At 40.9% G+C, this 14,147-nt stretch overlaps 1 protein-coding gene across 1 annotated transcript in view; it reads right to left on the bottom strand.

Annotated features, from left to right (window-relative positions):
• Positions 1 to 11,931, bottom strand: part of NDFIP2 (Nedd4 family interacting protein 2) — a 59,853-nt gene extending 47,922 nt beyond the window's left edge. The window contains exon 1 of the mRNA XM_082365994.1: positions 11,514 to 11,931. Coding sequence (XP_082222120.1) covers positions 11,514 to 11,834 — 321 coding nt within the window. The 5' untranslated portion in view covers positions 11,835 to 11,931. The remainder of the gene's footprint in view (positions 1 to 11,513) is intronic.
• Positions 11,932 to 14,147: the final 2,216 nt, after the last annotated feature.

Below are 14,147 nucleotides of genomic sequence, written 5' to 3'. Positions count from 1 at the left end.
AAAGCCAGAAGAGTCAGAAGGCAAGGGAGAGCATGGTCCGGAGCGGCGCCTGGAGAGGAGCAGGGAAAAGAGAACAAAAGTATTACAGTTCAAAACACCGCACGCGTGCAGGGCAGTAACAAAGTAAGCAAGGTGAGGTTAGCAGAGGCTCATGTTGTTCTCTAAGGTTACAAACAAAAACTTAAAAGGGTCTCAAGTGTTATTTCAAGCGTTAATCCTTCCCCTTGTGGGAAAATCACACAAAAAGTCATGCTGATATAAATGAATGCTCTACCCAAACGAGAACAAATGTTCTCTAAAAACTATTGCATTTCTTCAGTCTAACATCCAACAGGCTACAAGTCCTACGAGCCTCAAAATTAGTAAAGAAGTAAAACTATCCAGTTTATTTCCTTACTCTCAAAGCCTCTGCCAAATAGCACAATTTCTTTACATAATGTAACGGGTAAGTCTGGAGAAACATCATAGACAAACTAAACCACAGCACATTTCTAAACTTTTAAAATACTAAATCGCTGATATTCAAATCTTTAAAGTCAAAACCTTGAAATAATCTGATAGTAAATCTTAGACTACTTGCAGTATTTCCCAACTTGCACTTGGCATGTCTTTAACAAGAATTTTACCTACACCTTAATTCCAGCTAAGTGATCAAACTTTTGGAAGAAACCATAACAACAACATGGCATGAAAACAGAGGATGATTTATAACCAAATGGTAGCTAGGCGAGCCTTAATTACAAGGACCTTTTGAGTAAATTTACATTTAATAAGGTCAGCAGAATGTACTCCATAGTTATTTAAATTTATGGCAGGCCTACACATGTAGAATATGTATAAAATTCTAAAAAAATATATTATTAATACACATATAACCAGACAGCGTTTTAGCATGTAGGTGTGATATTAAGGAAAGAATAAAAAGAAAATAGTCTCTAAGTAGTCAATATAAAGCAGATGAGAAAAATCAAAGCAGTACCCACAACTCCACAGTCAATGAAGGTACTAAGCAGGACCACTGCACATGGCTTCATGGGTTCCTTACTGAACAACCCTATGGGGCCAATCATATATCACAAACAACCTGAGAGAGCCCAAGTCTCAGTAGCAAAAAAAAAAAAAGAATTCTTATAAAAATGTGTGTGTGTGTGTGTGTGTGTGGAGAGAGAGAGGGAGAGGGAGAAGGGGAGAAGAAGGAGGAGACAGACACAGACACTAAGCAACATACATTAAGCTGTAAGGTAATGCAAAACACGCACGCAAACACACACACACACACACAATCTGAGAGAGCCCAAGTCTCAGTAGCAAAAAAAAAAAAAGAATTCTTATAAAAATAAGAGAATAAAATAACATAAGCAAGGTTTTGAGTCTATGGAATTGCTCTTGAGCTAGCACCACTCATTCAGTCATTCTTATCAAATACTTCCTAAGTGCCTACCATATGCCAGATACTGGAACATATAGCAGTGAACAAAACATACCTGTCCTCATGAAGCTTACACTCAGGGGAAAGAAGGAGGTAGGAATTAAACACGTAAAATACTTGAAAATATCAGGTGGTGATAAGTACCATGGAAAAAAATGAAGCAGGAAATGGGGCTAGGGAGTACTGTGAAGGGGGTATTGTGATTTTAAATGGCCTCAATGAGGTGACCACTCCAACAGAATGAAGATTCCATCAGACATGAGAAACTTGTCTTTGCTGTTCTCATCGGAAATTTTATACTCTAACTGGGGTCTCCACACCAATTCTAGTGATAGACCAAGTGCCTGCCTGATTACCAGGTACAAAAAGTAAGTGATGCAAAACAACCTTTACCACGTTCCTAAGGGTTTATTTCAAGACTGAGTGAAACAAAAATTTGTCAGAAGCATCCTGCAACAGGCCCAAACTTAAGGCCTTTATGAGGTGCATTCCTCTTTCATCTACACCAGGGGTGGGCAAATTACAGCTAGCAGGCCAAATCCAGCCCACCATCTGTTTCTGTAAATGAAGTTTTATTAGAACACAGCCATGTTAACTTGTTTACATATTAAGTATGGATACTTTTGCACTAAAGCAGCAGATCTGGCACGCAGCTGTGACACAGACCACATGACCTGGAAAGCCTAAAATATTTACTATCTGGTCCTTTACCGGAAAGTTTGCTGACCCCTGGTCTAGATCATCACCACCACCACTACCACCGTCATAGTGAGATTCCTTTCAGGGCCCTCTTCACGAACACATGACCAGTGCAGTCACACGGAACCTTGCTGCAGGAGGGCCTCATGCTTGAGGTTTAATGCTCTATGGTCACCTTTAAATTCTTAATAATTTTATCTTTGAATCCAAGTTTTATAAGTGAACTCCAATGGGACAAAAGAGCATGTGCCAGGGACTTGGTGCCTCAGCTCACAGGCAGTCTGCCTCCCCAGGAAAGATTCTCAGTCAGCTGAACGCCCTGGCTCAGCTCAACTCACCACCTCATGACTAGGAGTACGGCAAGGTGGTAGCTATCCCCATCCCAGGCTGGCGTCACCATGATACATTCACGAGCAAAGCAGTATCTAGCAAGTCCTGGCACGGAGGCTGCAATCCCTTGGGGGTGCTGTGGGCTAAGACAGCAGGCCCGTCGGAAGTGGAGACTGGCTTTCCTACCCAAGGCCAGGACCCCATGTTTTCACCTGGCAATGCACCTTGCAAGGTATGTAACCGGACTTGACTGCTTTCAACAAAACTTACAAACGAGAGTTCCATTCTTCTATCAAATCTAGCGTAAAATTGATTTCTCTGTTTTGTCCCATTCCACTGAGCCATCCCCCTTCACCTTGCTCTAGGCACACAGTTCTCTTATTTCTTAAACCAACAAGCTCATTTGCTCCATGGGCCCTTATCACACCTGAAATACTCATCAGCTAGAACATTTCCATCAAGTCTTGGCCTGAGTGTCACACCTGCAGAGTGGACAGAGTTCCCTAATAATCCTGATTCCAATCCACTGAGGAGTCAAACCCACTGGTGTGGCATACCATCTCCAAAGAGGCCACCATCAATTTTTTGCCTCCATGTATGTGCACTGCCTCTCCTTCATTGGGAAAGGGAGTTTATTTCCCCTCCTTATGAACCTGGGCTGGATTTATGGCTGCTTTAACCAACAGAATGCAGCAGAAATGACATTCTGGAGTTCTAAGCTGAAGCCTTAAGAGGAATGGCAGCTTCCTCTTCCTTCCGTGATGTGAAAGGCCAAGGTCACACTGAGAGGGCACATGAAGAGGACACACAGAGGAGAACTGAAATGATCAACATTCAACAGTGCCAGCTGAGCTTCCAGTCAACAGTCATCAGCAACTGCTAGCGAAGGGAATGAGTCATCTTGGAGGTTCCAAGCCAATCAAGCCCCCAAATGGTTGGAGCCCCAGCTAACATCACGTGGAACAGAAGAACCGCTCTGCTGATCAGAGCCAAACCAAGGAATCTTGAAACATAATAAAATGCTTGTGTTGAGTAGTTTGTTAGAAAGCAATATAAAACTAAAACACCAAGATTTGAATACCAGATCCATCACACCTAGATCCACACACATGCCTGTAAATATTTAACCTCTTTATGTCTCATTTTTTTCATCTGCAAAATGAAGATCATAACATTATCTACTTCACAGAATTGTTCTAAGGAATAAATATGCTCATGTGTGTAAAGCACATAGCAGAGTTCTCAGCATATTCCTGACATAATGCAAGAAGATATTATTATTCTATTATTGCTATTTTATTATTGATAAAATGTATTATTTATACCATCATCCTACTTTACCTTCTTTAAACCATCTATTACTATCTGAAATTATGCTCACTTATTTATCTGCCTCCCCTCCACCAAAGTATGAGCCATGAGACGAGAACTTAACTGTCTTGTTCACCAGCACCTAAAACAGAATTTGACTGACAGAGATACTTTATAAATTAATATTGAATAAATGAGTTATAGGACCTCAGTTTCACAGTTAATCAATAATGATATCTAAAAACTGCTCCCATACCTTATCTTAAGTATAAATCTGACAAGAGGCACTCAAAACACAAGATACACACATAAACTATCTATAATATGTTATTTTCAGGATATAATTCCAATGCATTTACTTGTTACTGCACAAATACTACACCATTATTGGATCATGTACTGCTCAAATATGCCTAAGTGATGGCTAGCATCTGACTCAGCACCGTTCAGGTGTTCTAAAGTAGCTTACTCATTTGTATATATTTTTTTAAATGAACTGTACTCAATCAAACTAATGACACACTCTCAGTTACTATTGCTGCATGCACAGAAACAGCCAGAGAAACTTCCACGTGGGGTCCATTCAAAACCAAATTACCCTGGCAACACAAATTAACATAATACTAATCTTCAAGCTATGGAAACTTGGTTTTAAACACATCTGAGAGTGAATTTCCTCAGTTACAGTATTTTTAAAGTTTAAAATCTATATTAAAGATGAAATAAAAATCAGACATTCACAGTACCCTGAAGCCCTCTGAGGAAAAGCAGCAGTCTAGAAGGTACACAAAGATACATGAAAACACAATTCAGTATAACAAGTTCTCTAATACTGTGATTCTCAACTTTTCCTCTGCCGTGATGTAGAGATGACAGATGCAAGAAACTCATCCTGCCTCCGTCTTCCAATTATAATTTCGTAGGAGTTTTTACATCTAGGAACAGGATTTCATAAGGCAAACAAACCACAGGGGTGTGGTACAGAACTTTAGGTGAGAAATAAACACATGTAAAGTCAGGGAAGTAAGTAAGAGAGAAGACATTATGGGTGAAGGTAATAATAAGTATGTCCTGCTGAACTCCAGCAGTTAGTACATAAAAATTAAGGCGGGCAGGGGGTTGGGGAGGAGGGGGCGGGATTGCTAAGATGTGGCATTGTATAGGTATGGAAAGGTCCATTCAAGGAACTTGTATGTTAAGAAAAGAAACTTATATTTCAAAATCCAATAAGCCTGGGCTTCCCTGGTGGCGCAGTGGTTAAGAATCTGCCTGCCAATGCAGGGGACACGGGTTCAAGCCCTGGTCCGGGAAGATCCCACATGCCACGGAGCAACTAAGCCCGTGAGCCACAACTACTGAGCCCGTGTGCCACAACTACTGAAGCCCGTGCACCTAGAGCCCGTGCTCTGCAACAAAAGAAGCCACCGCAATGAGAGGCCCGCGCACCACAACGAAGAGTAGCCTCCACTCGCCTCAACTAGAGAAAGCCCGCACGCAGCAACAAAGACCCAACACGGCCAAAAATAAATAAATTTATTAAAAAAAAAAATCCAATAAGCCCACCAGAATGGCTAAAATTAAAAAGTCTGAAACACCAAACTTTTGGCAAGGTGGTGAGGCAGCCAAAGCTTCCATACATTGTTGGTCTAAGTGTAAAATGGTACACTTGGAAATGGTACACAGACTTGGAAAAAAGTCCGGTGGTTTCTCATACAATTAAGCATACGCCTACCCTATTACCCAGTAATTCCACCAAAGAGAAATGAAAACGTACGCCCACAAAAAGATGTGCACAAGAATATTCCTAACCACTTTGTCCGTAATAGCCAAAAACCGGAAACAACCCAAATGTCTATCAACAGAGCAATGGATAAACAAACTGTCCTATATTCGTACAATTTATACAATGAAATACTATTCAACAATAAAAAGGGATGCACTTTTTAACACACAATACACACAATAACAGGATCAATCTCCTAAACTTCTTGCAGAGTAAAAGAAGCTTTGCAGACTATATGCTGTATGATCCTAGAATAGGCAAAGCTCATTCGAAGTGAAAAACAAAAACATAACAGTATAATGATCACCTGGTGGGTAGGAATGAACAGGGAAGGGTCATGAGTGAACTTTCTAGGGTGACAGTAACGTTCTATCCCAGTGGTCAGGAAACTTTCTCTGTAAAGGGCAGAATAGCAAATATTTCAGGCTTTCTGGGCTCTGCCTCAAATACCCAATTCTGCCACTGTAAATGAATGGCATGGCTACCATAAGACTTTATTTACAAAACAAGAGTTAGAATGTAGTTTGTTGATCCCTGCTCTATATCTCAAAAGTGGTTTGGGTTACACAGATGTATGTACTTGTCAAAACTCATCTAATTGGCCATGGAAGATTTGTTCATTTCACTATATGTCAATTTCATCCTAAAGGAAAAAAAACAAAGAAATATTGAACTCTAGGCTAATGATAAGCATGTGGTTTGCAGTGAGGTACACTGATATCTGCAACTTATTCTGAAAGCTCAAAAAATAAGATGGATTGACAGATATACGATAACACAAATGCAACAAAATGTTGGGAATTGTAGACCCTACAACTGGTATATGGTATATGGAAGTTAACTGTGCAATTCTTTCAACTTTTGTATATATTTGAAAGTTTTTTGTTTTGTTTTGTTTTTGGCTACGTTGTGCGGCTTGTGGGATCTTAATTCCCAGACCAGGGATCGAACCCGTGCTCCCTGTGGTGGAAGTGCAGAGTCCTAACCACTGGACCACCAGTGAATTCCCCAAAAGTTTTAATGTTAAAGGGGGGGGGGGATATTCAGTAAGAGGCCACTGAAGATTTTTAAGCAAAGAAATGAAAATCAAATTTATATTCTACAAATACATTTTATGCAGCGCAAACAATACGCAGAAGGATGGTCAGATGAAGGAAGAAAGCACTAAGCAAGCTATTACAATAGTCCATGCCATAGAAAGTATCAACATTTGAGGAGTAAGTACAAAGTGAGTTCATGCAGAGAAGGAAAAGTCAGGGGAGTAAAGAGCAGAAAGCTCCTTCATTTCAGGAATGAGGAAGGAGTTTCAAGGAGAAAGTTCACAATGTCAACATAAAGGAACTTAAGCAAGAAGAGAACTGAAAAGTACCTATTAGATTAAGCAACGGACCCTGATGATGTAAAAGAGATGTGGTAAGAATGTAAACCAGATAAAGGATATTGATAAGTTCAAAGGAAACAAACAAGTGATGATCAAAGGAATCTAGCTGGGCAAAGAGAGGAAGGGAAAACTAGAGAGCAACGTAAAGTAAAAGACTGAAATACTTCTTTAAAATGGAAAACAAAAGTCAACGACTGCACCTAAAAATCACCATATATTATCTCATCCAGAAAATGTACTCTCTTGGGTAAGGCAGCCTGCTATGGGCCTGAGTGTCCCTGCACATTCTTGCTGAGTGTGAAAGAAGGTCAAGGTTACCACAGCACTTAACTGCCTCTCAGGGAGAGGTGAACTAGCTTGTTTGTTCTTTGCTACAATGTTTGCAGCATGCTAAAAAAAAAAAAAAAAAAAAGGGCTAGACCCTGGGTCCTGAGTTCCTTAGCCGTGATCCACTCTGTGCTTCCATCTAGACCCATCACCGTCATGGGACCTGGTTACAAGGAAAACCAGCACAAATATGCTGACGTTCATGAGTCTGCAGGGCTGTGAGTAATAATGTCATTTGTTTCTGACCTGGGAGTCTCCTGTTTTTCTGCCAGCAACCATGAAACATTAACAGACTATCAGCTTGTAAACACGGTAAAATCAGATCTTAAGACTTTTCACTGCTCTTGACATGGGACAACAAAGAACTAGTTGATATTCACGTTGCTAAATAAAACAAGAGACAAAAACACAGTCACCAGCAAAAACTGAAATATATACACTATTTTATAGTTTATTTACCTTACATTATTCATAATATTTATCATGTACCAGTCTCTACACTATATTTTTTACTTATACTACGTTATATAATTCTCATAATAATCCTAATGAGGTAGGTACTAATATGAGGAAACTGAGGCTTCAAGATGCTAGGTAACTAAGCCAAGGGCTCACAAATTGTCACCAGCACAACCTAAATATAAGCCCAGATAACTTTAAAAGATGTGAGGGTTTTTGTTAACTATTAATAGTCAACCTCCTTCCCAGCTGATTTATCAAGGGCAACTCTAATTCATATATAAGAGCAAAGTATCTATATCATCACAGTATGGATAGTTCATTATTTTTATAGAAAACTAACATTTTGGAAATGTTAATATAATCAAAGTTTTCTCTAAAAATCTGTGGTCAAGGTTTAGGAAGAGCTAGGTTAAACAAGTCCAAATCACTGTCTTTACGGCAGAAGCTCTCATGGTTTAAATATGCAAATGTACGTCTTTATATGCTAATATATATTATAAATCTTCTAAGACCATCTATTATCATCATTCTGAACGATACAGTTTGGGAAACTACTGCTACAATCCACAGTGCCAATTTAACTTATACACAGAATACCTCTGAAAGCTTAGTCAGCTTGGTGGTTCACATACACAAATCCTTTAAAATGGAGAACATCAAAGTTAGAATGTGGCATAACAGCTCCAAGCCAAGTCACCTACTTCATAGTTTGGCAACACTGCCCATTTCCTACCAGACAAAATTGAATTTCCCACCAGACAAAATTGAATTTCCCATAACACAATGGAACTACCTGGCTTTTTCTGAAATTAGAAGGGTAACAAGTCAAGGCTTTTTGTATTTGTAGCTCTGTACATTGTTATCACTTAACAAAATTTGGACACTTTTAACAATGGAGGAGAGATCACAGAAAAAGTAGTTTCCACATAAAGCTTGTGAATTGGTTAATGGTAGTAAGTCATTCTGATGGTCCTAGGCATCACCGTTAACTTACCAATACGGAAAGCTAAAATTCAACTCTATGAATAAGTGGAAAATTAATATCGTATACCATTTCACCGCCAAGCATGTTTTCCTATCTCCTACTTAGTCAGCTCTAAACATTCAACAACTGAACATGTTTATTGCTCCATTGTTATTAACCATTCCAGAGTTTTTTAAAAAAACCAAAACTGAGCTAAAGTCAGCCACACAGCAGTTGTGTTCATTATACAAGCCAGAGCTGTAAGCTGTAGATTGGTCCCTAGCTTACTGCAAACCAACTCAGATGCCTTTTTTTTCCTTTTGTCCTCTGCTCTGAAGGAATGCCTCCACCCATTCAAAGTCTATGTAGGACACATCTCCAGTAGTTTGCGGGGGGGGGGGGGGGGGGGGGGGGGGGGGGGGGGCATATACCTAGGTAAAGTTACTGATCAGGCCATTCTCAACAAAACCAAGAGTTATTCTAGACAGGTGAAACTACCATGTAATTACACAGGAATTGGAATCAAAATCTGAATGTAAACTGTATTAAGATTTTCAAACACTTCACCTTACAAGGAAAACAAATTGATGTCCTACCTACTTTAAGCAAGAAGTATCTTTAGAAGGACAGATTTTTGCCCTCTGCTCTGAAGGAATGCCTCCACCCATCCAAAGTCTCTGTGGGACACATCTCCAGTTTGGGGGGGGGGAAAGGCAATAAAATATGATACTGTCGGGACTTCCCTGGTGGTGCAGTGGTTAAGAATCCGCCTGCCAAAGCAGGGGACAAGGGTTCGAGCCCTGGTCCGGGAAGATTCCACATGCTGCAGAGCAACTAAGCCCGTGCGCCACAGCTACTGAGCCCGCGCTTTAGAGCCGGTGAGCCACAACTACTGAAGCCCACGCGCCTAGAGCCCGCGCTCTGCAACAAGAGAAGCCACTGCAATGAGAAGCCCGCGCACCGCAACAAAGAGCCCCGCTCGCCGCAACTAGAGAAAGCCTGCATGCAGGAACGAAGACCCAACACAGCCAAAAATAAATAAATAAATTTATTAAAAAAAGAAAAAAAAAATGATACTGTCCACTTATTTTGAAAAGAGTTGTAGAGAAAAAGAAAATATCTTAACGCTGACAGCAATTTCCAACATTTTGGTGTTAGGAATTCTTAAAAGTAATAATCATAACTACTGAAAGCAAATGTGACACTATAATAAATTACTTTAAGGCACAAATACATCAATTAAAAATGTTTTGAGCAGTGATTTGTATACGTGAACATAGTGGATTCTGATAAGCAAAACCCCCAAAGAGAAAGAATTCGAATCAGTTAACACCATTAAGGGAAACAAATAGCAACAAGAAAGAAAACAGAGTAGAGAAAAGAAATCCCACTGGTAAATGCAATAGGTATTCAATATTTACCTATTGCATTTTATTTTTACTAACATCTGCAAAAATAGGAATGCCTTAAAAAAAAAAAAACCACCAAATGTGTATACACTAACAACTTGAAAAATCCCTTCCCAAACTGGCAGCAACATTTTCCAAATCATTCCAAAAATACTGATAAATTTTCACAGAATTCAGAATATACATCATTTGGAGATTTTACCGGATGTAAACCAGATGAAGTGGAAGCCTCCTGAGCTTTTATCTTAAAAAAAAATGCAAAATTACATACACTGGGATTTCATCTTTCAGTAGCCTTTGCATTTGTCAAGATACACTTAATAGAAATTCTTTACTTCACAACTAAGTCTCTCCTGTGCAAATAGATCTGAAACATGAAATCTGCACTAATATATCTATATTTGTAAATTTCACAAACAGTACTATTAATTGCATCATCGGTGCTCCATATTAACGTTTTTCTCCTCTCCCTCAGTAAATAGGTTTAACTAAATTTCCACCTCAAAGTTTACAGAATAACATGCTACCTAGCTGCAACGAAACAGTCAACTACTGCTGAGTCCATTTTTTAAATAAGGTTTACGTAGGAATCTCCAATGACACCACCAGAATTAAAATCAGAGAAAAAAAATGTTTGAAAATTTGACACGGAAAACATAGAGGGGCACTTTTCACTCATTACAACATACAAAGGTTTATACGGTTAAGCTGGAAAACCTTGTATTTAAAGAAAAATTTTCAAACAAGATTAGCATTTTTTTAGTAAAACTTCCTGTTTCCCCTCCTACCAAAAAAAAAAAAAAAAGTAATAGAAAACAGAATGCAATCACTTTTAATTCTAACAAAACAGAAAAGGACAAAACGACAAGGTTAACTAGAATTGAGAAACAAGTTCAGCCCCACGACTATTCTCTACAGCTGCACGATTTTTAAGCCCACATTTCTTTTTTTTTACCAAATCCACTTCCCACCCTACGTAGGGCTTACACCTGCCTCCTCCCCACCCACTCCATCTATGACGGCGACCACCTTCCCAGCAGGTATGTGAAATCATTTCCAGTATACAATCCACAGGAATATCTCTGAAGTGACTGGGTCAGGGCAGAACGAAATGATCGAGAAAGTGAGACATAAAACAGATACAAGTTTTAAAGGGAGGGGTAGGGGTGTCTAACAGCGGAGGGATGGGGACCTCGAAGGAGACTGGGGTCTGGAAAGAAAGGTCTCAAAGGAGCCACAGGCAGGCTCCATCCGAGAGGTGTGAAGGAAGCAAGGTCCTGCCAGAAGAGGCAAAAAATAAATTAGCCAGCACGTCCACTCCGCGAATAACCCGAGGAAAGGGACTCGGGGGCCACGGCGGGGGGCAATCCCGGGGTCCTCGACGGCGCAGGAGGCCCGGGCTGGGGCCAGAAACTCACCACCTGGTAGCGGCCAGTCCCCGGCTGGTGATGATCCATCCTGCCCGGCTCGGGATCCGGCTTCCGAGCGGGCGAGTGCCCTCGGCGCTCAGCCCCCTCGGTCACCCGGGTCGACGACGTCGTCGCCGCAGCGACCCTTCCGCCTCTGTTTCTGCCGCCGCGGTCGCCCAGCCGGACCACCTCACTTCCCGTCACGGCCACAGAAGCCGCCGAAACCTCCGCGTCGGCCGCAGCTCTGGGCCGAAGCTCCGGGGCGCCGCGCGCGCTACTGAGCATGCTCGGGATGGTCGCGCATGCTCGCTGGGTCCTCCGCCGTCCCATCCGCGTCGCGAGTTGTGGGGGGGGGGCGGTTTAGCTGGGTGGGAGGAGGTGGAAAAGTCAGGCAAGTCCCAGGGAGCAATCTAGGTTGTCAGCCTGTCCGGAGTGGGCGGTGGCAAAAGGATCAGGGGAAAAAATATCACCGTCCTTGATTGGTCTTTCCGTTTGGACGGGTTTCGCGCAGGCACAGTCACAGCGCACAAACACAGATGTCGAGGAGAGCGGGGACGCATTCCTAGAACACCTGAGGACAGGTCACCCTGTTTCCCAACACTTCCTCGTATTACTCACCCAGCCTAGGACAAGGCACAGAGATCCGTCTCTAGGACCTTCCTAAAACTCTTATTCAGAATCATTAGTGAGCTAAGGGATGTCTTGTTAGCTTGTTTTGTTTGTTCCCTTCTTGGTAGTAAGAGATTTAAGAATCCAACAGGGACTCTTCAGCCATACTCATGTATCTCGCCAAGGAAAGAGGCCTCTAGCCTCTAGAGCACTAGGTTGCTGGAAGGATGTAAGAAAATAATGAAACAATATAGGACTCTTTTGTGGTCATATTCATATCAATAATTCCAAAGGGTTTAACAGTAAGGAATCACTCCGTGTGCAACATTGTCAGTCGATCTCAGTATCCGGTTAACCACACGTGACCTACTATGTGTGAGTATTTCCCACGAGGTGCAAAGCATGTTTCTCTAGCAAGTAGAAGAGTATGATGGGGCAGAGTACTCTTTAACCCAAAGACCTGCTTTCTATACCCTGAAAACTATGATCCCACGTGACCTGGCTCAGCTCTCTTTTTCACTTAACTTCCCTTCTGAATCGCCAAAGGAGATTCCTGGAATGAAGAAGGCTACTGGACGGGCCTGATCACCTAGTTAAAATAGCAAAAATACAATAAAGAGAGAAACTCATTGAGAGATCAGCTGAAAAAATGTAAGCCTTCCTCTGATTGCTTTATTCAAAGTGGTGAGCAGTTCTTCGTATTTTTGCCGTCTTGACACATTTGGTGGTTAGAGAGTATTAATTAATAGGCTAACAATAAGAGGCAATGATATTGTCATACTTAAATGTCTTTAAACTTTCTTTAGGTCTAACTTAATGTGTTTTAGATTCTAAGATAATAAACATGACATTTCATTGTGTTACTGTACAAGAGCTCACTCTCACAATTTCACCCCAAATGGTATCACCTTTCAATGATCAAAACAACCACCAGTTCAGCAAAATGAAATTAGATTCCTACACCATTTATGGTCTATATGGTTCATTTAGAACTTAATTTTATATGCAGTTGCACTTTCATTAATCATTTATATGTCCACTTGTTTTTCAAATAGACTGCTGCTCAGGACAGAGGCCATTTTTTACACCTAGCACACCCGGAACGGTAATGGGAACATAACAGTGAAAACCAACTTCCTGACAAAAAGCAAACATCCTAAATCTTGTTAGAGTAACAGATTCTTCCAATTTTACTCTCCTCCCAAGTTTTGTGAACGTTTTGCTAATCTAGAGAGGTGACAAAATTCAACAGGAAAGGGGTTCTTCAGTGAAGAGGAGGAAGAGAAAGAGGGGAAAGAGAAGTAGAATAACAACTGATACATATTGAGCCCTTCCCAAGCCAGGAACTGCATGTGTTATATCATTTCATCCTCACAACAGTTCCATGATGTAGGCACGATTGTAATCCCGGTTTAACAAATCAGGAAACTAAGGCACCAAGAGCCACTTGTCCAAAGCGAAATCACTCGTAAGTGGTGACAGACTCCAGAGCCCCCAGTATATTAGGCACCATGGTATAATACACCCTTAAAATGAACAAAGAAACAAACAAAACAAGTCTTGTCTCTTTCTGTCCACCACTACTGTGAAACTTCTGCAGAAGACCAAAAAAAAAAAAAAAAAAAAATAGTGATGCATCACAAAGAGCCAATCTCACTTCCTTAAATGCCACCTCCTTGATCTGTATGAAATAAGAGATTCTCATTGTTCTCTAAAGAGCCATTCTGAGCTCCTTTTGCCCATTTCGCCACGAAGCCAGTGTGACCTGTAATGGGCCATCACAAGCAGAGGCCCTCAGTTGTCCCACTAGGAGCAACTTTTTTGGGAAGATATGGGGGTAATGATATTCTTATCATTTTAGAGGCCTTAAGCAACATTTGAGATGTTGATATTTAATCTTTTGGTGGTGACAATTTGATATTTAATCTTTCGGTGGTGACAAGTCTAGTTACCTAAGGAATTGGGGGTGGTCTACCACTATAAACTCAAGTGGGATTTTAGAATTAGAGTACACTTCACTAACACCTCTTGTTC

Source organism: Balaenoptera borealis (assembly GCF_965194805.1).
Source record: "Balaenoptera borealis genome assembly, chromosome: 18".
NCBI classification, from domain to species: domain Eukaryota; kingdom Metazoa; phylum Chordata; class Mammalia; order Artiodactyla; family Balaenopteridae; genus Balaenoptera; species Balaenoptera borealis.
The sequence above is the reverse complement of the archived record's forward strand: the minus strand, read 5'-3'. Positions and strand labels throughout refer to the sequence as shown.